Source organism: Anolis sagrei, chromosome 4, assembly GCF_037176765.1.
Source record: "Anolis sagrei isolate rAnoSag1 chromosome 4, rAnoSag1.mat, whole genome shotgun sequence".
In the NCBI taxonomy this organism is placed as follows: Eukaryota; Metazoa; Chordata; class Lepidosauria; order Squamata; family Dactyloidae; genus Anolis; species Anolis sagrei.
In genome coordinates this window covers 196,884,679-196,910,450 of record NC_090024.1, presented here as the reverse complement: position 1 = coordinate 196,910,450, position 25,772 = coordinate 196,884,679, and the positions used below count along the sequence as shown (strand labels likewise).

General features: G+C 40.4%; 1 protein-coding gene across 1 annotated transcript in view; it reads left to right on the top strand.

Moving 5' to 3' along the window:
- Positions 1 to 7,351, top strand: part of PLXNA2 (plexin A2) — a 521,320-nt gene extending 513,969 nt beyond the window's left edge. Inside the window, exon 32 of the mRNA XM_060772844.2 lies at positions 2,588 to 7,351. Coding sequence (XP_060628827.2) covers positions 2,588 to 2,683 — 96 coding nt within the window. The 3' untranslated portion in view covers positions 2,684 to 7,351. The remainder of the gene's footprint in view (positions 1 to 2,587) is intronic.
- Positions 7,352 to 25,772: the final 18,421 nt, after the last annotated feature.

Below are 25,772 nucleotides of genomic sequence, written 5' to 3'. Positions count from 1 at the left end.
AACTATCAATAGCAGTTAGTGATTTACTTGACAGTGGAGCCGCAAATTCCCTTTGGGTTTAGTCCAGACTTTGAAGGAATTATCCAAGATATTGAACCCTATCCCCAAAATAGATTCAGAACTTTTGGAAGATCTTTTGGAGTTCAGTATATGGCTGTGTCTACACTGACAAGTAAATCCAAGGGCAGTTTAGAGCAGAAATACCCTGGAGTGGCTAGGGATGAGGCCATCTGCACCCTGCCAAACCCACTGCAGTGATGGTTTCAAGTATACCTTGTGCAATAGGGCCAAGAAAACATCAGCCTTACTAGACCATTACCTCACCTTCAATGTTGCCATCGCAACATGGAGATCCAGGTGGCTGCAGATCTCCATTTGAGCTCTTGGCCATTACAGGCACTCTCCGCAGACATCAGCAGAGATATCCACATGACCGGAAAGAAAGAAGGTATGTGTGTGAAAGAACAGATATTCCATCAGTGGGATCGTAGGGATTCACAATGATGCGATAGAAATTTACTCTACAATGTATGGGGATATATGTGTGTGTGTGTGTGTGTGTGTTCTTTTTTTTTTTTCCTTTTTTTTTTTTGAGGATAACTGAATCTGAATTTAGGCTGCAATCCTATACTTGTTTATCTAGTAGTGTGCTCCACCAATATCTTTTACAGGTTGTATAACTCTTTCTTCTTAATATTGAGGCAGCCCCATTTTTTATTATAGTAGTTGAGCTATATCTAATGTAGCTGGGCTAGCAGAACAGGAATTTTGCACTGGTTTCTTCTTGCAGCCAGGCATGTAGCCGGGGGGGGCGCTCGGGGGGCTTCAGCCCCCCCCCCCCGAAATTCTCATGCTGGTTCGCGAAAAGGCCTTACTGGTGCATTATTTAAACTGTTATGTTTATTCATATCATGATCTGATCACCATATTCAATATATCCCATATGCATGGTGGTATTGGGGTAATGATACAAAAGGTTTGCTAGGCTAGACCCTCTTTCACTCAGACTCAGCCCCCCCCCCCCGAAACTCAGCCCCCCCGAAACCCCCCCCTGAAAAAAATTCAGCCCCCCCCCCCCCCGAAACGAAATCCTGGCTACGGGCCTGCTTGCAGCAGTTTTTTCAGCCCCTTGAAAATGCTACACACAGAGTTGGAGGACTCTACTGAATTCTATGGACTGTAATGGGGAGTGGATGAAAGTTCCTTGAAAATCATTATGTAATTACATCATAACCTTTAGAGAAAACAAGACGTGTGTTTTCTCCATTTTGAAGAAATGCAGGTTTCTCTGAATACTTTCAGAAACAATCTTGACCTACTGGGCTATCCCACTATCCCCTATCTATACAGAAATGAACAGCATGGCACAACTGAAACACGATCTATTTTGCAAAGTGTTGCTGGCAGCATGGGCTCTCCTGATGGATGCATCACTTGAAACCAAGTTCACACCATCTGTTCAGCCCTTTAATTTGCAGTGCAAGAAAAGCCTATTTTGCAATTACAACCATTAAAGCCAAGGCTTTTGTCATTTAATTGTGTGTATAAGCGTGTGACACAGTGCAGGAGCCATTTGCCGATTAGACAGGAGAACCTCATTACTTTCTTGCTAAATGATACAGGAAATGTAGCATCCAGAATATAACTGTGTTTCTTGCTGGTAATGTACACCAGTCCAATCACACAGAAATAGTTATGGACTCATGAGTGTGATGGCGCTTTCTGCTTTGCTTTCCTTTTATTCCTTCACATTTTTTCTGGGAAAATACCTCTTGTATATATTACCACTGATATGCGACTTTGTTACAACTAGATCTCCCAGCCTCTAAAAAAGACTTTGCGGGTTTACCAGAACTATTAACAAAATCTGTGAAATGGGGCCCATATGTTTTATCATTAATACTACCAGTGAAGACTGAGGAAGTAAATGTTCAGCTATTTTGTTTACAAATGTGAAATGCCTTCCCTCCCTCTCTCCAATAGCCAACCCTGCTGTCATTTTAAAAATTCTCTGGAGAGAGGTGGCTATGCACCATGGACCCTCCTCTCAGTTTCCCTGCAGTTTGCTATAGAGGTAAGGAAAAGAAGCAACTATATTATAGTTACTCTGCCTCTCCTCTGTGCAAACTGCAGGGGAATTGATAGAGTCTCTGCTATCCAGTTTCCTCCTTCCTTTCCCCTTCTTCCAGAATAACAATCTCACAAGGTTAGTGGCTATAAGGGGAAGATTTTGGGCAAGGCACAAAAGGTTAGAGAATAGGCTCTTGCATCCCATTCAAAAAAGAATATATGCAAACATGCCACTCAGAAATGCTGGACATTTTTTTTTTTTTGCTGTTGAGGATGTTGATAATGATAAAATCAAAGCACTGGTCCTTTCACTATCATGCAGGATTAAAATACCTTGAAATAAGTTATCATTTTTTATGTTATGACTCCATCCTTTATTTTCAAGGACAACAAAATGAATACTCTTTTATCCCTAATGGAGACATAGAAATCACCACCTTTCATCATTTAGTCTCACTGTATTAACTCATTTTATTTTCTACTCTTTAAAATATATTTGCATTGTTTTTGGTTCCAGATCATTGGGGCTCTGGAGCAGGATGAGCAGGCGCGCCGGCAGCGCTTGGCATACAAAGTAGAACAGCTTATTGGTGCCATGTCTATGGAGAGTTGAAGAAAGGAGCAGGAACTCCTAAAACAGCAGGAAGTGGTTTCTGCAAAGTCTTCTTGGAATTAAGAACCAAACCAGCATGGAGGACACAGGGAACATACGTGAAGTATTGTGGCACCCTCCTAAAAGAAACAGAAGTTGGTCCAGGCATTTAGCTCAAGACTCACTCATTAGATTCAAGTTGAAAGCGTGGAAGAAAACCAACAGCAACAGTGCATTTCAAGAACCAGCTGGATTTGCCAAGAAGTTCCTCTCCTCAAGCTGAAACCGAGAAGGATCCTGGGAAACCTAGATTTCCTCCATGACTGCTGCTTTGCATGAAAGTTGTTTGATGTATATTAGGAGATAACAAAATACTATTTAATTTTTTTCTTTTTTAAAAAAGAAAAAGAAAAGAGAGAAGAAAAATGAAATGTAACAAACACCACAGTGGCCACATCAAATATCCTGTTGAAAAGATCCCTTTGCACACACTGCCCCTCCCATCTCATGAGGTCCCCATTGTTTGTGGCGCAGATGGATGGTTTGCAAGTGGACTCTCACACTTTGGGAATGTTTGGAAAATCCCATTATTCTTTTTCTGGAAACATACAGAAAACCCCATGAGCACAGATTTGCACCAAACCTTTTATACAGTGCAGTTGGGGAAAATGCCTTGCAGTCTAAGTCTGCAAGAGGCACTTAGGAAAAATATATGGGAGTGAAAAAGCCATCCAGTCATCCAACCCATCTGTCTTGAAATCTAACTTCAGCAATGTATTCATAGAGTGCAGATATTTTTTTAATACTGTTTATTTACCATTGAAGGGGTACTATGGTTGTATGGAAGTCCTTCATTCCTCTTCTACTTTGACAAAATTATCCCCACCCACATTTCAAAGATTCTTCCCTGTTTTAGACAGCCATGTTCCTAAGGAATGTTCTAAGGATGTTGTGTGGAGGTTAAGTTGAAACTGGCATATTGTGCACAATTTGTGGAAAAACTTATTGGCTTTCTTAGTTAGTTGCTTAGTATGTGGGCAGATCAGCATTAAGGTCATTGTCATTTTTTCCTAGTCACTGTGTGATTTCTTGAAGCTTAAACAAAGTGTTTACAACAGGCAATACTTGAACAGTGTAGACCTAGCAAGTCAAGATATTTATTGTTTCCCTTCTTTAGACTCAGTGATGCTTATGCGATTGGGACAAATGGCATTTGCATTTTTCACATACCACAGACAACATCCTATAAAGGTCAAGCATAAAGCTTTTATGTCTTCTGGAAGAGAAGTGAGGTGGTCCTTCTTTCTCAACAAAAGGAAAATGGCATGCTTTGCATGCCTGTTAATGGCTGTTGTCTTTGTCTTTGTCCATGTCTTGTCTTGGATTTGGTTTCTTAGCTGGCCCTAGCAGTCCAATTTCTAGTGGTCAGTGGAAGGCTGATGTATGTGAGTTCTTCTTCTTTTATATACATAAAAAAGGGAAAAGACCAAAGCTTCCATGTCCCTTTCAAGAGTGCCAAGTAGCAGGTGGGATGCTGTAAATATTTCTCTTTGTAATAAATATTGATATTTGTGCAGGCTGCAGTTAAGAGGGGTGATGAGGGGGCAAGGTGATTAGGCTTAATGGAAGGCAGGATATCGACTACATGATTTTAGACCCCGTGACTAGAATCTAAGTCAGATTTAAGAGAAGCAAAATGGTATTTTTAAAGTAAGAATTAAATGGTTAGACCACTAGTTGCAGGTTGATTCAGACTATGCCACAGTTTCTTTGTGTAGCATTTTCAGTTATCAGTTCTGAATGGAATTTGTGAATATTATAACCTTTTAAGCATAGATTGCCAGATGTCTAAAGATGTTTGGGGATAGATACAGTTTAGGGGATACCATTCTGTAGTATTCTAAAATTGAAGGGAAGTTGCTGGAACAAAGAGAACCACAGCATTTGCTCCTACCCTGTATCTCCATCTATAGTGAGGCATCAACCCAAAGAGTTAACATTTAAGAGGTAGCCTGGAAGTGTGTTCTTCTCACATTATATGATGAAGAGGTCTGTATGTGAGTAACAAAAAGTAATGCTGCATTGTAGACTTCACTTTCCAATTGTACGTCTCCTGGTCACCATCCATTGTATCTCACTGCATTAAGTGTGGATGACTGAACTCTGAAACCTGACACAAGTTGGAGTTCTGGACAACTTGAAAGCAAATCTGTGCCATTCTACATTCATAGGCTTACCTTTTTAGACATCATTGAAAAAGAGAGTAGTTTCCAGCCTCAGAGAAAGGACTAGCAGTATCTTCTCTCACAGAGACATTTAATACAGATGACTTGTCCAACCATCATGCTGTAGCCTTCCCTTCCAGTACACTCCATTTCTATTTTCCCCAAGAGAAAAAGGGAACTGTTTCCACAAAATGCTGAGGGGAAAATAGATTTTTACCTACTCTGTGAGAATCTCTGAGGTTTTTGTTTTTTTTTAAAAAAAAAAATCTAATCATTATCCTCAATACTGCCAGCAAAGGGATAAAGGAAAGGAGCAACTTGCTGCTTTAATTATAATTCATTAAAACCTGTGCCAAACCCACTTTCCCCCTGATAATTCACTTTCATAAGTTTCCCTGGGCCCTATTAATAGCCTGAAAGAAATACTAATGACTGACCTTGCGCTATAAGCCAAAGCCTTTGACATTCACAGCAGCCAAAGCTTTGCAGCCAGAAAGCTCTGATTTACATTGACTTGGCAGGAGCAAGGACCAAGAACCCAATGAAGGAAGCATCTTAGGAGGAGGAGAGTCCAGTTTCAGGATGATTATTCTGTACCCTTCAGCTATGTAGTCAGATTGACTGCAGAGATAAATTTGCATCCTCTGTTCCTAAACAAAATTGATGTGGGTGGTAAGTTTCAACCACAATTCTTGTTAAAGGATTTTTAACCAATTACAATAACTTCATAAATAGATCTTGTTAGTCTCCTTTCTCTCTCTCTTTCCTGTTTTTAATCCTATATGAGTTGGGCTATATGACTATAGCTTCAATCTTCTTTACCTGACAGTTATTCTCAGCAGAGCTACAAAATTCAAATGACAATTCCTATTTTTAACCCCTATATCATTCTAGCAGTCAATTGGTTGGCTGTTACCAAGATCAGAGAAGCATATGTAGTATTTTCTGCACTCTTGGTCATAGATCTTACTTCAAGATAAATTGGGAACTCATGGTACAATTTCTGCTCTAAGTTTCTTTATTTTTTTAAAAAAAATGAAAGAAACCCAACAGCCAAGTTCATGATAGTATCCTTAAGTGTTATGGAGCTAGTTTCTCTGGACACTAGCAGGATTTAGAAGTCATTGTGATTGCCTTAAGTGACACTCTCTTTCCATGTCATTGCCGCATTCCCTTGCTGTCTGAGTTCCAGCCTGCTCTGTTTCAGGTGTTTTCACATCAAAGACAGAGACGTCATTTCTGGAATTTCTGTGCCTGGCACCGCTGTTTGAATAATTCCATTTAATCTTCCACTGATGAGTGCTATCCAGAGCCATCAAAGAGCCCACTGCAAGGGGTAGTGATGTGCTAATCAAATGCTTTTTTTTCCTTTGAAGGCCTTTATTTTTAAAATTCTATCTTGTTAGCACACTTGCCTACCCTTGGTGTACTTTTTCTCCTCTTAGAACTGAAATTCTGCAGCCACTTCAGTCACCAAAGCAAGTAGCCTGGCTGCCTACGTAACGTCACCAGTAACAAGTTCCACAAACACTCAGGAAGTGGCAGGAGGGGTGACAGCTATATCACTGTATGCACTCTGGATAAATGTAAATATTCTGGCAAAACTGACAGTGAACATGATTTGGGGGGGGGGGGGTCTGCCAGAAATTAAATACTTTGCCTTTGCTAGTTCACAAAATAGTTGGAATATTTAAAGGCTCTTTGCATTATTCAGAATGTGAAAGTTGTATCATTACCTAGGAAACTATAGGTATGGACTAGCAAGTTCCCATTCTTTCCTTGTCATTATAAGATGCCCTATCAAGAAATCACGTGTTATTGTGTGTGTTTCTCATCACAATCTTTAAATCAAAGTATCTCCCCTTGGAATTTAATCCTCCATTAAAAAAATTAATTACAAAGTCAGAAAATTGGCTGATAGATAGCTATTCTCTGCTCTCTAACAGAATAGTAGGAGTGTCATATTTTTTTCAGCAAGAGCTACTCTGCTGAAATTCACTACCACTCACCTGAGGTTTTTTTCAGTTAATCGTACTAAAATGAATCTAGATTAATTTTCACAAAGTTGTATCAACCAAACAAAATATTTCCACAATTCCATTTTTGCTAGAAATTTCCTTGAAACCAAGGCCTCTTTCTTCTTCAGACACGCAAGGGCTACTCTAGTGTTGCCTATATTCAGCTTCCTTTCTGCTCTGAATCATCCACATTGCTCATCTGCATAGTGTATGAATGGACTAGGTCAATCTGTATCAACTCTTACAACTGGAAGCTTCCAATACATAATGGATGCAATAAGGGACTTATTAATGATTATGGATTTTCACTGTAACCAGTGCTTTGCACTGTTTCTTGGAACCATAGGAAACCTACCAGAAATGACTGCCTGCAGCAGCAGCAGGTGTCTCCCCTTTGAATTTTTGTAAAAGTAAACACTACAATAAATAAATGCATTTGCTTCATAGTCTTCTATACAGTTTTACTCTATGTAGAGCAAACTCCTAACACTAAACAGCCAATTTTGTCTGAACTAGAAACCATCTACATCTAAATTTGGGTTCACCATGTGGAATCCTACAAGAAAGGGAATGTCAGTTTAGACTATATATACTGTTCTTCAAATGCTACAGCAGCTGGGGAGGGAGTGGGCTTTGATTTCAACTGATGTTGGAATGGGAGCATTTCCCATTACCAGCTCTCAGGTACCCTGATTTCCTCAACAGTTCTCCTGTTAGTCTTCAGTGTTATCTACATTTACCTGTCAGAGGGATTCACGAGGAAATAATAACCCTGAATAAGCTTTAGGAGAGAGAAGTGAAACTAAGTAAATACCCGGAGAAAAAAGTGGCAATAACAGAAAGAGTTGAAGAAGGATAATCAACATGAAAGAACCATTTAAACTCCAGTACAGCTAGACTTTCTCAGATTTCAGTATTCCATTTATATAATAAACCACATAGCAGTCACAATACAGTGATATTTAGCTGTATATATTTTTACTTGCTAGTAAAAGCTAGATAAACAGTCTGGTCTTCTAACAATAGTTAATGTGTCCTCAGAGGCAATATCTGTATCTCATCATTATGAGCCCACTGCTTCCCCCCCCCCCCCCCAATCTATCCAGTACTCATTCAGTGAACTCTGGTTAGATTCAAGAGACACTGTTTCATGATAGCTGCTGGAATTTCCCAGGCCTTTAAGCAAAACAACATGCCTTTTCCAATGTATTTTATATGTGACAACTGTAAAAGCCATCCCATGCCAATGAAAGGCAGATGCTGGTTTTGTTTTGTTTTGTTTTGTTTTGTTTTGTTTTGTTTTTAGAATGATAGTGTGAATCAAATGTTTTTAATTTGGTTCAAAATACAAACAAACCCTTGGAAATTTCTATATGAAGTCATAGTCACAAACTAAATACAAATCGCTGCATTTCAATAGTATAAACAGGTGCTTTTAAAAATCACCTGAAAATATTTCATTTTGAGAGACTAGCTCCTTAGAAAGGAAAATGTTTCTATTTAATCTCTTCTCACTGTATCCTTCAAAGATTTTGTGATGTTTTGTAATACTGATCTTTATACAATCTGTAGGTTTTCTCCTATCTCCCCCTGCAAATATTTTATCTTACATGGTACAAAAAGCAGGAAAAGGGGGAACAGCAGTGAACCATCCTCTCTTTTTGCATTCCCAAGCTTACATGCAAACCCAGAATCTTTTCCAATTCCCACAAAAAGAAGAATCCCTTCTTTGTATATCTGGGGCATAAGTACCTCCTCAGAGGAAATAATACAAATTTCTCTTCACATATTTCTTCTAGGGTTGACAGACTGAAAACCAGGGAAGGTTCTTTTATCTTTAATAGTTATATAGGAGAAGAAATATCACCAGGTGTATCTTGTCACACAAGTAACTAGCAACACCAGTTCAAATTCCTACTTCCATGCAACCATTATTAATATAGAACCATCCTCAGTTTTCACTCTGGCAATCCTAATTATATCAGAAGAACAAAAAGAAAAACTCACTCTCTACCATGCTTCCTCCTAACAAAACCATTGTGTCCATCCTAACAGTGAAACATTATTTCCAGGCAAATTAAGCTACGGCTTTGCACCAGAACCCCATTGGCTAATTGTATTTGTGTCCATAAACAGTCCTTCCATATGTGGTGGCCCTGCAGAAAAAGCTTTCACAAGGAGACAGCACAGAACAGCTTCCCCTTCAGAAGTGAAGGCTTTTTTGTACGCACATGTCCTGCCTCAACTGTAAGGCAGGGAGTGAATGTTCTGCCTCATCTTATATCAAATATAATATAGTTTGGGGCAGGGGAGTGAGTTGGTAAACAAGTGGCAATTCACTTCGTACGGTCTTTTGAGATTGACATTGTTTCTTGGCATATTATATGAATTTAAACAAGTCAAATGAGATACCGTTTGCTTTGAATGTTGTTAGTGCTTAGGTGTCTTGTGTTTGTCTGTTGTTTTTGACCAGAATCTCCCTTTATGTTGTCTGTATATTGCCTTTTTATTTGTGTATTCCCAGCCACTCATCCCTTCTTGAACAAATTATGACAAGAAATACCCCAATTGACAAGCAGAAGTGCAGACCCAAAACACTTTCCATCTCTGTTTGTTAGTTTTTTCTTGTTTGCAAGATAAATGGTGCTCCAGAGAAGTCAGCAAAATTTTAAAACCAGCTTTTCATACCATTTTCTAAAAAAAAAAACTTGACCTAAAATTGAAGGATGTTTTGTAGATGGAGCGATCAAACGGGAGAGGGGAAGGAGATGCAAAGATCGACTTATTCATAAGTTAAAGTGGGAGGAGACTGTGGCATCTGCCAGTTTTTGCTCTCATTTCTAGAAAGTGGAAATGGCTGACGTGTCGAAATTGGTGTCAACATTCTACTTGGACAATGTTGATAGATGATTTCACAACGGTTATGGGAACTAAACTTTGCACACTTTCTGAATGGGTGCTTTTTGTTTTGAAATTGTCAAATGCTTTCTAGACTTAATGTACGCATGATACTGGTCTTGTCCATAAATGTTAGCTGAGCCTGGTCATACACCAAGGCTGATTCACACCACTAAACGTGTTCCGAGAGCACTAGGAGTGGAATCCACTGAACATCTGCCATTATGTCTTGTGGAAATGGATGGAAACCCTGAAGTAGTTGTCTCCAGTGGGTTTTTTTTCCTAGTGCACTAATATGGCAAACCTAATTCTTAGTCAATGTTTCTTTCTGCAAGTGCACTAATATCAATGATAATAATAGTAACAGACAGAACCCAAATCTTGTGGAATTTTAATAGTGATCCAGTTGAGGAAGATGTGAAGGGCATGAGAAAGGGCTTTTTGTTTTCTTAATTTGTCCCTATCCTGGAACTGAATTGCATTAGGAGGCTGGCAAGGTCTCCATTTAACCTCTCCCAACTACCCTAAACATTTTTCTCATCTTCCTTCTCCTTTATACTTGACACACTGGAGTTCTGTATTATATTTTTTTTAAGATGGTTGTCTGGATTTTGTTGTTTTTACAAGTGTTGTGGGGAGGGGGGAATGTAAGAAAGCTGAAATATTTAAAATGTTCCATGGGGGGAGGAAAGTTTTTTGTTATTATTCTAATATATTATTGTGTACCTATTGTAAATATGAAACACTCCTATTTTGCAATCCAAGGACTCACTTTGTACTGTTGTTATATATAAATAAAGTTTACTGGATAAAAAATATTGCTATCTAGTTCCTGAGTGGGCTTGGCTTGGAATAGATGTATTTACAACTGCATTTGAATCAGTAATACATCAGTAATAGGATATATATATAGAGAGAGAGAGAGAGGTGCCAAGCACTTAAAATTCAAGAGAATGAAGAAGGTCATATACTGCCATCTAGCTTCACATATTGAAAAAGGCTCTTTAAATACTTATACATATACAATACTACCATCAATTCTACAACACACTTTTTCCCCATATAAACATCTCCAAAAATGGGGCGCATCCTAGATATGTGTGTGTGCATATACAAGCACATGGATGGTGTCTTAGAATGTGAGCATTAGATTTGAGTAAATACGGTATTCTTTTCATGCTTAACAATGAAGAAATAGTTGCAAAGTAGTTGTGTGAGGTATTTTACTTCAAAAGATCCATTGAGAAATGATGTAATAGAACAACAAAGGAAGGAAAATGATTGTTCAGTTTGTAGAATTATACAGTATACAGTTATGATATTTTGAGCAGGAGCTCATTCATCCCATACAATTATAATGTTATATTCCATTCTACCTACTTTGGTTCCATTGTGTGGATTCCTGAGATTTGAGGGATTCTCTGCCAGAAAAGTGTACCATTTTGTCAAACTACAAACAGGATTTTACTATGATCCTATGGAAGAAAGGCAGTGCTCCTATGCCTTTGATGGGAAGAGGCAATTTCAGAAGCAACAATTTGTTGGTGAAACTTTCTCTTTCAACACAAATACTACAACAAATACATGTAGAATCCAGTCCTGTCTTTTGGCCACTGTGATGGTCAAGTAATGCTCTGAACATAACAGAAATTCCCGGATGTTGATTTTTATGCTCCCATTTGGCATGGATGAGAGACTAAACAGGGCTTTGTTCTCACCTTGATATTTGATGATGTAGTATGATGTTATTTTCCTAAACAGCAATTTTTTGAGAATCTGAATTAGTTATTTTTTCTCTCTCTAAAAGAAGAAAAACATTTACATGCAATCCTGGGTTTTCCAAATTAAGGAGAGGCACTTCCTAACTGTGAGAGCTGTTCAGCAGTGGAACTCTCTGCCCTGGAGCATGGTGGAGGCTCCTTCTTTGAGGGCTCTTAAGCAGAGGATGGATGATCATTTTTCAGGGGTGCTTTCATTGTATTCCTGCATGGCAGGAGGTTGAATTAGATGGCTCTTGTGGTCTCTTCCAACTCTATGATTCTATCCCTTTCTAAGTCGCCCAGGTTGACAGCTGACACAAGATCAGGTGATGTAGAATTCAATGTCTTAACTTATGTGGAGTGTGAAGATATATTTCTTCTCATCTATTTTAAATCATTTAAGTGGTTACTTCTAATATTACATTCACCACATGATCCATAATTTTATATTTCTCCAGATGAGGCAAAGTATCCAAGATTGTTGTATTTGTTTTGTTTCTTTAGTTACGAAAGACATGCAGGATGACTAGAAATCAAAATGGTGTTTTTATTATTCTGGGTTATTTTCTAGCAATTCATGACACTGGTTTCAACATTTAATTCTCATACTCAGATTGATTGCTTTTAACTCTGGGACATATTAGAACAATACTTTTCCTTCTCCTTTTAAAAATAGTGTTAAATTGGTGACATGAACAAATACGGCTATAAATTATGATTACATAAACACGTACCACTTCAAATACCACAATACAATAATAAGGGGTTCATTCATCATCTGCAGTTTGCATAGCTCATTGTTTCAAATGTTTTTTAAAAAAGCAATGCTTTTGGATTTGGAAAGATTAGCCGTTTACGAGAAACGTTGCCCGGGGGACTCCTGACTGTATTTACTCAGTGTTCGAGGAGGCTCTTTCTGTGTCCCCCGAGAGCTACCACTCCTTTATGAGAACTACCACTACTCTTGGCATCCCCCAGCAACAGCAAGGGTATCCCTCTGGGCAGCTAAACCAGGAAATCTCAACTGGATGGCACCCCGTGAGGGTCTTCCTCCAGGGGCAAACCAAGAATGGGCAACTTGGAAGTCCCTGGATAGACTTAGAAGCTGAGTGGGCAGATCAAAAGACAACCTGGCAAAATGGCACTACCCAAAAGGATCCCAAATCTTGTGTGACTGTGGAGCAGAACAGACAACTCTGCACCTGTATGCTTGTCCACCTGCTTCATGTACAGAGGAAGAATTGTTGGAGGCTACAGACAATGCCTTTGCTCTTGCCCATTTTTGGTCAAAAGATATTTAGCCACCTGTGCGCTTTCTATTTTTATCAGTTTTGTACTAATTAATGCAATACTTTTGATATAACTAAATAAATAAATAAAATAGCTCATTGCCATTGGAAAGGGAAAGCGAAAGTCGTGGCATAAGGACGTTCCTTTCATATTGCTAAACAAGAACAAGTTTTAAATAGTTCTAGTGAAAAGCCAGCCAAAAGATTGAGATCCTGCACACACACAGTAAAGAATTCCTGTGTTCCTAAAGATCTCATGTGTTACATGGTTGTCTTTCTCAAACACATGACTGCCTTTGAGCCCTAAGAACAAACTCCAGGGGAATCTTTCATTTTCAGAGCAGTCTGGTTTGATTTCAGAAGAGTGTTTGTTTACATACAAAGACAGCACTTCTGAGCACTTTGTCTTTCCAAAAATTGTCATTTGAAAGTAAAAGGACAGCTCTGCTTTTCTCAGGCATTTGAAGATTTCCTAGGAGCAAGCACTAGGAGCAGCAGCTGACTGGCAGGAATCAATGAACGACTTTCTCAACAGCTGTCTATCAACTTTAATGACCAATCTGGTTGCAATTACAGCAATGAACTTTCCCTAACAGCCCTAAATTACTCTGGGCAATGAGAAGAGACAGAGAAATGGAGATCCTTTGGGGAGAGCAGAAAGGAAATATGCTAATCCAAGAGAAGGGTGGAAGGGGTGGGGTCATTTGTTCAGCTCCAAAAGAAACTCTGACTTTTTTTCATGAATGTAGAGAGTCCTGTGGGTTAAATAACAAAACATCTCCTTGCATTATTGAGAACAGCGCAGAGGCAATGGCCTTACTGGACTGGAATACTGTTTTTATTGGAAAATATGCTCCAATTTACAAAATGTAGACATGATTTTGTTTGGAACATAATATCTAAACTTTCAAGTAGTCCAGCATCAGGATATGTAAACTGCCTGGGCCAATTTAGATTGAAAGCAGCAGTAACAAATGAGAAAAAGTCAGAAGTGGAAGAATAGTGAGAAAAATTATTCATACCCCAATGCTTTATATGTATCGGAAAAGGCTCTGCCTGACTTACCAGGTAGAATTGTTGTGGGGGGTGGGCATCCTCCCGTCCACCTATGCCTCATACATTCATCTGGGTCTCCTCCTCAAAGGAACAGGACTGTGGGGTACTGTCTTCCTTACCCCCATAGGGCTGTGGCACCAGGCAAGAAGGCAGAGTAGGTGCAAAAGATGTGAGACTCCAACAGAACGGAGCGCAGATTGTTGGGCAACATACGTAGAGGCACACTGTAGATTGCGGAACTACTGGGCTAGAGTGTTGGATCACGCACTGTGGACTGAGGTGATGTGAGATACATTGCAGACACCATGTGGATCTCCCACAGTGGTACCAGACACTTCAGGGATGGTTAGGGACTTTGTTGTTAAGGCCACTGCAAGGAATATTGGGAACAAGGAGAGTTGTTGGTTGCAAATGAGCAGGGCTCCCACCCCACCCCCACCCCCTTTTATGGCATGTGGCATGGGCCCTAGAATTGGCTTGCTTATTCCCCCCCCCCCCCATTGGAGGGGGAAAGGTTCTCCAGGGGTGCAACGGTGTTGGGATCCCAGTATTAAACCAGTTGGTAATCGCGGCACCGCCTGGAGTGATTAAGCGGTATCAGAAAGCAGTGGGCTGCCCAATCCCTGGATCTAGGAACCATGCATGGCTGCCAACCCCGAGTCTCTTCTGTAAACAATAAACAAGTTGTGGCCAGTTGTTATCCCAACACAGTATGTGTCTCATACTTGGGTTTGCTGGTGGGAGGCACTAGTCGCACATACCTACGCAATTCTTAGATCCTAGTTGTGAGTCATCCAACCCAGCAAGCGCAGTCAGCACCCTTCCAACTCTTTCTGCTCCCTTCACAATGAACAGGATGTTTCTAGGACATCCCTCTTCTTCAACTGACCACCAGCCAATATCTATAATGCTGTGGATTATATGTTACAGTGCCAGAGATAAGAAAGAAGTGAGGACACTGCCTACCTCTACAGGTGAACTCCATTAGTGTCCTAGGCTAACTTCAGACTCCCTCTTCAAGTTCAGATCCGAGGATTTACATTTATGGCATGGGGCAGAATGAGGCCATTACATTCAAAAGTCATCTGGTGAGAAAAAAAATGTTTTGAGAGCATAATCAGGATTTTTGTTTTGATATTTGCTTACTTTACAACTTCAACTTTACATATGGGTTCTATTGCAAATCATCCAGAGTATGGTTACATCCTCTCCATACACAGGGCAGTAGAAGAATGTACCCTCCATTGTCATACAAGGCCTTCTGCAGGCTATGTGGTGGCTGATACAAATTTGGAATGTGAACTGTTTTTCTGAAAGGAAGATAAAAGTGAAGGAAATTGAATGCAAAAAAGTAAGAGAAAGTAAGACATTGCACTGGGTTTCAGGGACATCTCAGTAGTACAGGCAATCAGATACCATAAAGCGAAAATTTCCTTCTCCAAAACTTTCCTCAGGGAGACCGTTGTCTCGCTCAGCTTTATGGGTTACAAAAGAAATTTTAATCTGAATGGGAAAGATTCCGTGGTGGCAGGGTCATTTGTATTCCATGCCACCTTGGCCGGATATAAGTATACTTAATTAAAATTACATTTTGTCTGGTGTGCACTTCACAGGGCTTTATCTGCACTGACAAGGTCAAACGATGCTTAGGAAAGTTAATATAAAATGCAGATAGCACACTCTGCTCAAAACCCTCGGCCTATCAACCTCTTCTGTCTAACACGGCAAGTCCAGGCCTAGCATCCAGAGGGCTTCTGAAGGAACATAAAATGGCACCTGTGGAAATTACCTCTTTCTTCATATTTAAGGAGCATGGTTAATTTTGATTGAACAAGATCATACTGCCAGCTTTAAAGCTGTACAGATATTATATAATTATATAGAGGAGCCCACACAGGAATTCTGATGAATCCAACATTTAGAAAAGATTAATTTTCCATCTTGCCTTCCTCTCCCATGTTTCCACCACTCCCACTGACTTTCTTATAATCTATCCACAATAATAATGTGTTTTCAGTTTTGATTTTGTAGGCCCCTCAACGAAAATGTTTAATGCACCAGGTTGCTTCATTGGATACTCTAATTTCTCTGGCCTAAATCTGGTTTGTTGATATGACCCCTGGATGTAATTCATAATGGCTGAATTACGAATTCTCCAAATTCTATAGATTTAACATGTTTACTCTGTTTTATTCAATTCGTGGTGTAAACATGAAAATAATGTTATGGTGTGGCATGGATAAGCTGTTTGACAGCAATAATTTATGATACCCCATGCAATATTTCACCATTGATCCAGCTACCATGTTGCATCATGCTAAGTTTGCATGGATATTCTTCAAAGCTTTATCCCATCTATGGATTGTCACCTTGTTGTGTGAGGGGGCTTGCGTGTTCCAGTGAACCTTTGGGCATAACCACCGGATTCATGCAGTCCTGGGGGAGGGGGTGTAAGGGAGGTTCCAGACTGAGCAGAATCCAAAGACCTCAATGGCGGATCAGGCAGAAGATAACATGGTACATGTTACAACGGCTGTGAATATGAAAGAAGGCTGCAACAGATTGAGAAGCCACTGTTGTCATGTTAACCCCGCCACTGGTTGAGACCCTAACTCTGTAACAATTGTGTATTGATCGGCTGTGCACCACCCTCCACACATTTAAAAAAAAAACAAGCTGCCTATTTACAAATGCACCAAAATTGCTTGCGTTGGCGGCTTGTGTAATGATGCTCATCCACATGTTCACATATTCTACAACATACCACCATTCTGAAATTTGTGTTACTAAAACCCTTTCCTAAATTTTGGCACAAAAACAGATTCCTGTAATACCTTAAAGACTAGCAGATTTATGGAAGTGTGAAGTTTCATATCCGTGAGGATCAGAGCCAGCCTAACAACATTCAGGCCACAAAAGCTAGTTATTCTTAAAGATGTCGTGAGACTCTTTTTGTCCTCACTGCATTTGATATCTTTTGAATTTGCCCCTTAAGTATATCTGTTGATTGTTTCCAATGTCAACTTTTGTTTATCTCTGTTCTAAACCATATTATATGGGAAACATTTCTGAGTGGATATGGCAATGGCATTTGTAATTATCAAACACAATCGCTATGTTAATTCTGACCTGCAGTTCCTGAAATCCCCACATCCTTCCACCTCTTCAAACACTTCACTGGAGAGGATCATGTAATTAGATTTATTCATAGATGGTTGTTTTAAATTGATGATAATAAACACAAAAATCCCTTGCCTTTTATTCCTATAAATATTCCTTTGAGTCAACATGTATAGCTGGGTCATGCATTTGAAATTTAAATGTATCATGGGGTAGTAGTGTCAGGCAGCTCAATGTATTCCACTTTATTCCACAGATCTTCAGAGCTTACCTTCTTCTGCTGGGAGAAAGGCTCACTAGTAGAATATTTTATTTTCCTAATCATGGGTTTCGCTTCTGGGTCCACATGTGAGCCCCTCCTGAGGCCTAATGAGTGAATTTTCCCACCCAAGCTAAAACAGCTTATTTATGGAATTTGATTATTTGTATTCCCAGAAGAGCAATCCCAAACTCATTCAGCAACTGAGGACATCATTAGCAAGAGAGTCAGATGATGGGAATGTGCTTTTGTTTATCCCACAGAGAGTCTGCAAGAAAACCAGTCCAATCTTCTTCATCTGGTTGCAGCACTCAGCTAATTATGTGCATCGCTTCAATGGCATACTAGGACTCAGTGGTGAAGTTAACCATCCATAAGGTCAGCAAAAGCAGCCTGCTCCCTATTTCCAAATTGGGCCTCTCTGATTTGCTTATTTCCCACTGGATGTTGTTCTGTTTGCAACATTAAGTTCTGTGGGTAATATGGCTTCCTCACATGGCAACCTTTAGATCCTGTGCTGGATTCTCCAGGCAATGGAGGTCCATCACCAGTCATGAAATTCTAATTGCCTGTTAACTAGTTTAAACTATGAATTCACAACTGGCTAGTCTTTAGCTGCCTTTGGATTCACGCTGAAGGGGAAATTTTCAGAGAAAGTCCAACCTTCTCCTTCACTGCTCACTGAGAGATAAGACACATCCAGCTGAGATAAAAAGAATGTTGTCACTTTAGGAATGCCATCTGCTTTCAACTCACAGGACTCTGCCACACAAGTGTGCCAGCAAAGAGGCATCTCTTTTTACAAAGAGCATACAGAATTTCCTCGATCATTTTAAAACAACAACCTCACATGTCAGAGTTGCTTAAATACTTTCTCAAAACATTGTTGATAAAATATATGAAAAGCATATAAATACAGACAGCTAGTACCAATTTTAGTAAAACTAAAATTATGGCTAAATTTCTGTCTTATTTTTATGTTAGCAGTAGAATACACAGGAGGATGTGTATCTGGGGGGGGGGGGGGGGATCAATTGAGGTGGCATCTGTATAAACTCTCTGCTCTAGTTCAGTGGTTCTCAACCTATGGGTCCCCAGATGTTTTGGCCTTCAACTCCCAGAAATCCAAACAGCTGGTAAACTGGCTGGGATTTCTGGGGGTTGTAGGCCAAAACACCTGGGGGCCCACAGGTTGAGAACCACTGCTTTAACTGAAACTAGCAATAGAGAATATGTAGCTTTTGTACCCGATTGTTCCCCCTTTACCACTCATAATCCTAAAATGTTTCAGCCACAAACTTATACTTGTAGACTTGCCAAGCTTCAGGATGCTACACAGTCCCTAGTTTTGATGGATCATGGACAGGGATTCATAATTTCCACTTTCCACAGTTTCAATTCCAGATAAGAGCCAAGATTCCATGCAAACATCCAGTCAGACAGAGAACCTTCTAGTACCATTTGTTGCATTTTGAACCAGTTAATTAAATCAAATTCTGCAATTTCCAAATACTGTAAACGGAATTTCCAACTAAGAAAGTATGTTATGTCTCTCTGTGTGTTCGAATGGCAAGAACAACTCTGGTTAGTGCTTATTGCTATCATCGGGCTCTGCACCCATAACATCACCAGGGGGCATCTCCAAGCTTCAAATTTTCTGGAAATCGCAGAGCCTGATATACTCCTGATCTTACAACTCTACGTGCTTGTAAAAGATTCACTATCTAGGCATACAATCCTTTGGGGGCCAAGGAGTGTGCATAGCATCAGATGGAAGCTAGGGGTTACACACACATGTATGTACATGCACACACCCTACTGAAAACTTTCTTCTTTTGTCTATCTGCCTCTCTCTCCCTCTCTCTCTCACACACACACATCTCTCCCTCCAAGCTCTTCCAGCACTCTTCACTGTCACTACTAACAAAGAGCAAATAGCAATCTCAGAAGCTCTGGATCTTCGTTCATATATAATCAGAGGCGGCCCTAGGTAATTTTCAATGGTAAGCAAACAGTATTTTGGCGCCGCCCCCCCCCCCCCCCAACCAATCATTGATATATATTTTCTGTTTGTCATGGGAGTTCTGTGTGCCATATTTGGTTCAATTCCATCATTGGTGGAGTTCAGAATACTCTTTGATTGTAGGTGAACTATACATCCCAGTAACTACACTTGCCACACTTGCTCCCTTGCCTGGCCCGCTTTGGGTCCGGAGGCGTGCCTGAAGACCCCGGCGTGTGCACCAAAAGTCACCTCTTCTCCTGACTTTCTCCTCAGCCATTGGGACCAAGAGAGAGAGAGAGAGAGAGAGGTGGAGATGCCCACCTTTCCTGAAGGTAGGCGCAAAAACAAAGGAGGGAGCGGAGGTGGGAGATACCTCCAGCCGGAGGGGCTCTCTCTCTCTCTTGGTCCCAATGGCTGAAGAGAAAGTCAGGAGAAGATGCGACTTTTGGTGTGCACGCTGGGGTCTTCAGACACGCCTCCGGACCTGAAGTGGGCCAGGCGCGGCAGCTCCACCCCTTGGCCCACCCGCGGATTAGGGAGAGGAGAGGAGGCGGGTGGAGCGCCGGGGAATTGGGAAAGGGAGCTGGTCATGGGGAAGGGATAGAACACGGAGAACGATTGAGCGCCGGCTCTGCTTGCGCACCCGGTGGCCAGGTAGAGCAGGATTGAGAGGGGCGAGGCGAGGCTCAAGGGCCCGGCCCCTTTGGGAAGAGGATTGCTCGGCAGCGAGGCAAGAAAGCCGAGGCTCCCCCCGGACTGCTACGGCTGTTGTGAGCTAGGGGGCGCTCCTCAAGTGGTGGTCGAGGGGCATTTACAGAGGTGCCTCTGCGCCCCTGGCAAAAAAAGTGTTCTGCGACCGCTTACTTCACGTAATAGACGAGCCGCCCCTGTATATAATGCAAGTCAGGAATGGGAATGACACTAAGCCACAACAGTGCAGTGAATAATGCAAATATGAAAATGAGAAGTTCTCCTAACCAGACTGCAATAGTAACATGGTAAGAAATAGCAGGAACAAATTACTTTGTAAAAGGAACTTCTCCAACCCTTGTTTCAGTTGAGCTCTAGAGATGACTGCTATTTGATGAACCCTGATCTCTTTTCAGCATTAAGTCTCATGTATGCTTCCTGCAGAAACCATGTGTCTTGATTGAATGATGAAGAGAGATGTTTTCTTTTGCTTAGCATATGTTCTCATGGACCTTGGGAAAAATCACACACAACTCACACATTTTAACACAGGAGAGTGATTGTTTTTTCTCTCCATAGCACCAAACAGATGTTCCCACTTTCCTGTGTACATCAAAGGGCATTGCATCTGCAGAGGTTTTGTGGCAGAAGATTATGGCATTTGGCTGCTTAATACGATATCTGTCACCCAGGAAACACTAGGCTTTAAGACAATATCAGAAGAAATACTTTCTCTGAATTTGAAGGGATTACTTTGCAATAAAAGAGGCAAAGCCTTCTTACCCTGCATGATTCTCCTTTCAATCTTGCAAGTCTCTTTCCAGGAATTGGGGAGGGGAGTGTTCACATGCAGTCTTCCCTAACAGGAGGAGCAGAATAATATCTTTTCCTATGATTTGAATGCACAGTGATGGCAAGTTGGAGCAGGGGGTCCTGACAATGGGACAGCCCTGTTCCAACTGTGGATTTCAGAGTAAAGGCTTGTGGCTTCTTTATAGGTTAGAAAGGTTGAAATGTATCTAAAATTTCCCCCTTGTTGGTGCAGAGTTAGGAAAAATTACTTTGGAGATTGTTGTTGTTGTTCATTTGTTCAGTCGTCTCCGACTCTTCGTGACTTCATGAACCAGCCCACGCCAGAGCTCCCTGTCGGCCAGCTGGCATGTCGAGTTCCCAGAGTGACTTGTGTATTCTGGGGAATGTGATCCAAAAAGTAACTTTTCCAAGCTTTGGCCTATTAGATAGTCAGGCTGTTATCTTTATACCAATTGAGAGTTCTGCCAGTATTGTTTTGTGATGCATTCATTTTTTAAAAATATCTCAAGTTCTTTCTTCCTAAATCTATAAAGGCAAATAAATTCTTCAGGGGGAAAAACCGTAGAAAAAATGTTCCTTCAGTCAAGTTCAGTAAGAGCAAAACTTCCCAGCATGCAGAGGACTGTTTTGAATGTATGTCCCATATTGGGATTTAAAATTAGGAATCCCAATGGCAACCTTAATTTGTCAGTAATATACTTGACTAACCCTGATTCAAAACAGGCTTTCCAAAAGCTGAAACCAGACCAGAATGAATCCTGGACCAGAATGAGTGAATCTGTCAGTTCCTCTCACATTTCCATAACAAATATTTCCATAACCTTCTTTCAAAAGAAATTACCTAAAATGAAATTCATAAACATCCCCAGTTTGGAACCACTAAAAAGTGAGGTACTGTTATTATCCGGATGGAGGCCACAAGAGGGTACTAGAGAGAGAAGGATAGTCCATTTTAGGGGGGAAGTGGGTTGAAGGAGTTAAACCATTTTCCCCTGTTTTCCTGTTATTGTCTTCCACCCATGTCCCCATTGTCAAAACAACCATAATTTATGATATGGGAAATAACCAACTAAAATTGGGAAAATTGTTTTCTTCCTTCAGCTCCCCCCTCCCCCCATAAAATCGATTATCCTTCTCTGTCTAGGCCCCCTTTTGGAGTCCGCCCAGATAATGGAACAGTACCAGAAGTGATTATAAAGTAAAGATAAAAACAAAAAGGTAGAATCTTCTATCATTGTGTCCATTACATAACTTTACACATACTTACCTATGTAGTAGAGCTACTAAGAAACCCTATTAGTGAATTGTGAAGATGTGTCATACAACACTAGCAAGAGTATTCTGATGCATAATGGAACCAGTGCACAGTGGTCCCAAGGTGCATGATTCATTTTGTTGACTTTCATTTATCTTTTGATGAGCTAATGGAACTTAATTTCTCATTCAAGACCAGCCAGAATCATATCCATAATAATAGGGATAGTGGGAAAATTAATTCCAATCCTTTCAGCTACTGTGAGAATCGAAGTAAGATTGAGAAAGAACAGGGATGCCTGAAGAGGATGACATGACAAACAATGTCTCTGTCCTTGATAATCAAAACATGATGGTGCCTTTTCCATATTAGTCCTGGATTCACTACATGACTGCTTGATGGACTTCCCAAAATGTGTGGTCAGGCTATCTTATCTTTGCTGATTTGCAATGGATTTACTCCTAAGGTTATAAAACCAGTGGAAGTAGAGCTCAGGAAATACCCCACTAATACTGACATGGCACAATTTTTGCAAATGTATCTGGATTTAAACCCCTTTTGGAAGCCATCATGGCATAATGGTATAAATTTATGGAAAACCAAGATTCAAATCCCCACTCATTCATGAAAATCCAACATGTGACCTTGGGCAAGTCACATTCACCGAACCTCAGAGGAAAACAATAACAATTTCCTTCTACACAAATAAAAAATCTATCACAGACTTGCTTAAGTTTGCCATAAGTCAAAAATGATCTGAAATGACACAATAGAAAACCACTTTGAACCAAATAGGACTTACTTCTGTATAAACAGGTACAGTGTTATTCTGAACATATGCTTCTCCCATTGTGTGATCATGTATGAAAACTGAAAACATTCACAATTGTGACATGTTAAACTTGAAAAGTTCGCTTCCTAGAATGTTTTCCCAATGAAGCAGCATATATTGAAATATTATAGAAGTCTGTCAACAAAACGTATTGCGCCCTTATAATTAATTTCATTGATGGAATCCAGTTTCAGTTATTCACTGAAGTCACCCTGAAGCAAAATGTCTATAACTAAGGAGGCATGCCTGGACTCAAACAACAATTACATTAAAATGAAACCCATGACTCCATCTGATAATTAAGACAGACATCCCCATTAGTTTGTCATTGCATTAATGAACTGGGCTATTATTTTTACATTTGGTTCCTGGATTTTCATGGGTACCATTTCATCCTTCTTGCTCTTGGGAATTGTGCTCCATGACTGCATTCTGAACAGAGATGGTTAATATTGAGAGATCATGTTCTTTTTGTCAAGTTTCTTGTGAAAAAAAACTTGTTATTTTGGTTACCTCTAGATATTATCTGACACCGTATTTGTGTAATAATTACATATAAGAAATGTTTTTTTTAAAGAAAATGAATTCCTTGAGTGACTGCAAAATGTTTCTGTTTCAATGGTAATAAAGTTAAATGTAGGTCTTACACCATCTGGATTTAAAAACAGAATAAATCAATGTTTTCATTGGATAAAGGTATTTTAGTGCTATAGGCATTAATTGATTTTAATTTGTAGATGGAGGAAAGTTTTAATTACTCTTGTATGTACCCACTGAGGTCAATGAGGCTTGCATGGGATTATTTATTTCACAAGCTTCTATCCTCTCAATTTGATAACATTCTTAAAGCAGCTTACAAAAGTCAGGAATTATTAAAACAACCTAAAATCAATTAACAGAATAAAACAGTGAATAGAAAAAGATTGGGGGGGGGGGCAATATCAAATATAAGAAATCACCATAAAATTTAAATACAAAAGTAAAAATAATTCATTGCTCTTTTAAAATTCAGGTTTAAAATAATTTCAAGATGAAATCTATCTAAAGCAGGGATAGGACAAGTGCGTCTTATGGAATAGTCTTAGTTAGTCTCCCAGGGCTCTCCAAGTCCAAAACTGGGGGCAAGGAGGGGGGGGGGATGATAGAGAAAAATGATTTGCCACCAAAATCCTGCTTGAGGTTGTGAAAAGGTAGGAGGAAATTCTGGCACATTTTGGCCTTCTGGGCCATTTAGGTACAGAAAAAAGACTACAGTCAACAGTAAGTGACATTATATTTTCTGGGTCACTTTCTGTCTTCTCCACCTCCCAGGATGGGACACAGAGGATCCAAAATGTGGTAGTAATGCTCCATGCACTCTGGGAACATTGTGTGTGTGTGTGTGGGGGGGGGGGTGTTATATGTTGTAACACAAAAATGAGGGTGCAGTACTCCAATATCTGTATGGATGGGTTAATGAAGTCTTTAGTGGTTAGTGGTTGTTACTGAAAACAATCATCTGCCACAAGGGAACAGTATAGATCTGTTGCACAATAAGTTATTCTACCAAGAAAAACATGACCAAATTTGAAGGCAGTTACAGAAGCTTTATTCATCTGATAAGATAGATGCCAAAACAGCGTATCCACTCCAAAGAACTGACATAACATACAGTACAATGAGAAGTCTCTTATCCCCTTTGTCGGTCATTCAGAAAACCTGCTCCCTCCCCTGACTGGCTCAGGAATGGTTGAGCTAGGATCCAAGCTGTCACTGGCTGGGAAATATGGGTTGCTTACCTGTAAACATAGTTTCCCTAGTGGTCACCTGCGAATTTACACATATGGTAATATCCGGCGCTCGCGCCGGCAGCAACGGAAGATTCACGAGACTCAAATTCAGTTGGAGCAGCCCCTCCCGCCCCTCTCCCCTCTATAAATAGCCCTCAAGAGGGGCTGCGGCCAGTTCTTCCGCCGCTAAAATGCATGTAGAAGAGCTGGGGCATGACGGCTAAATGTAGAGGGGAGGATGGGCGGGTTGTGTAAATTCGCAGGTGACCACTAGGGAAACTATGTTTACAGGTAAGCAACCCATATTTTCCCCACGTGGTCACTGCGATTTACACATATGGTAGACTAGCGAGCTGCTAACCTTGGATGGAGGGCGTCATGCCACAGCTGTGAAAAGCACTGCCCTGCCAAAAGCTGCATCTGCCTTTGACTGTACATCCAACTTATAGTGCTTCACAAAAGTCGTTGGTCTTGACCAAGTAGCAGCTCTGCAGATGGTATCAAGTGGAACACCTCTCATGAACGCCGTCGATGTGGCCACGGCCCTTGTAGAGTGTGCCCTGACCTGCAAAGGTAAGTCTTTCTTACACATCCGATAAGCTAGTCTTATGGTTGAAATAATCCAAGAGGAAAACCTCTGTGAAGATACGGGAAGGCCTAACGAGTCCTTCCTGTACTTCAGGAATAATCGGGTTGATTTCCTGTGCGTCTTTGTCCTATCAACGTAAAACATAAGTGCTCTACGCACATCCAATAAATGTAGCCTCTTCTCTAATGAATTGGTCGGGTTTTGAAAAAAGGCTGGCAATATAATCTCTTGTGACATATGAAATCTACTCGACGCTTTTGGAAGGAAAGATATGTCAGTTCTAAGAACGACCTTATCTTTATGAATTCTCATGTAGGGGTCATCACACCTCAAGGCACATAATTCCCCTGCCCTACGGGCCGAAGTGACAGCTACCAAAAAGGCTGTCTTCCAGGACAAATAAGCTAAATCCACCGTTGCTAACGGCTCAAATGGAGGTTTAGTCAAAACCGCAAGAACTAGTTCCAAGTCCCAGGATGGGGCAATTGGAGCCACAGGAGGTCTTAGATTCTTTAACCCCTTCATGAACAAG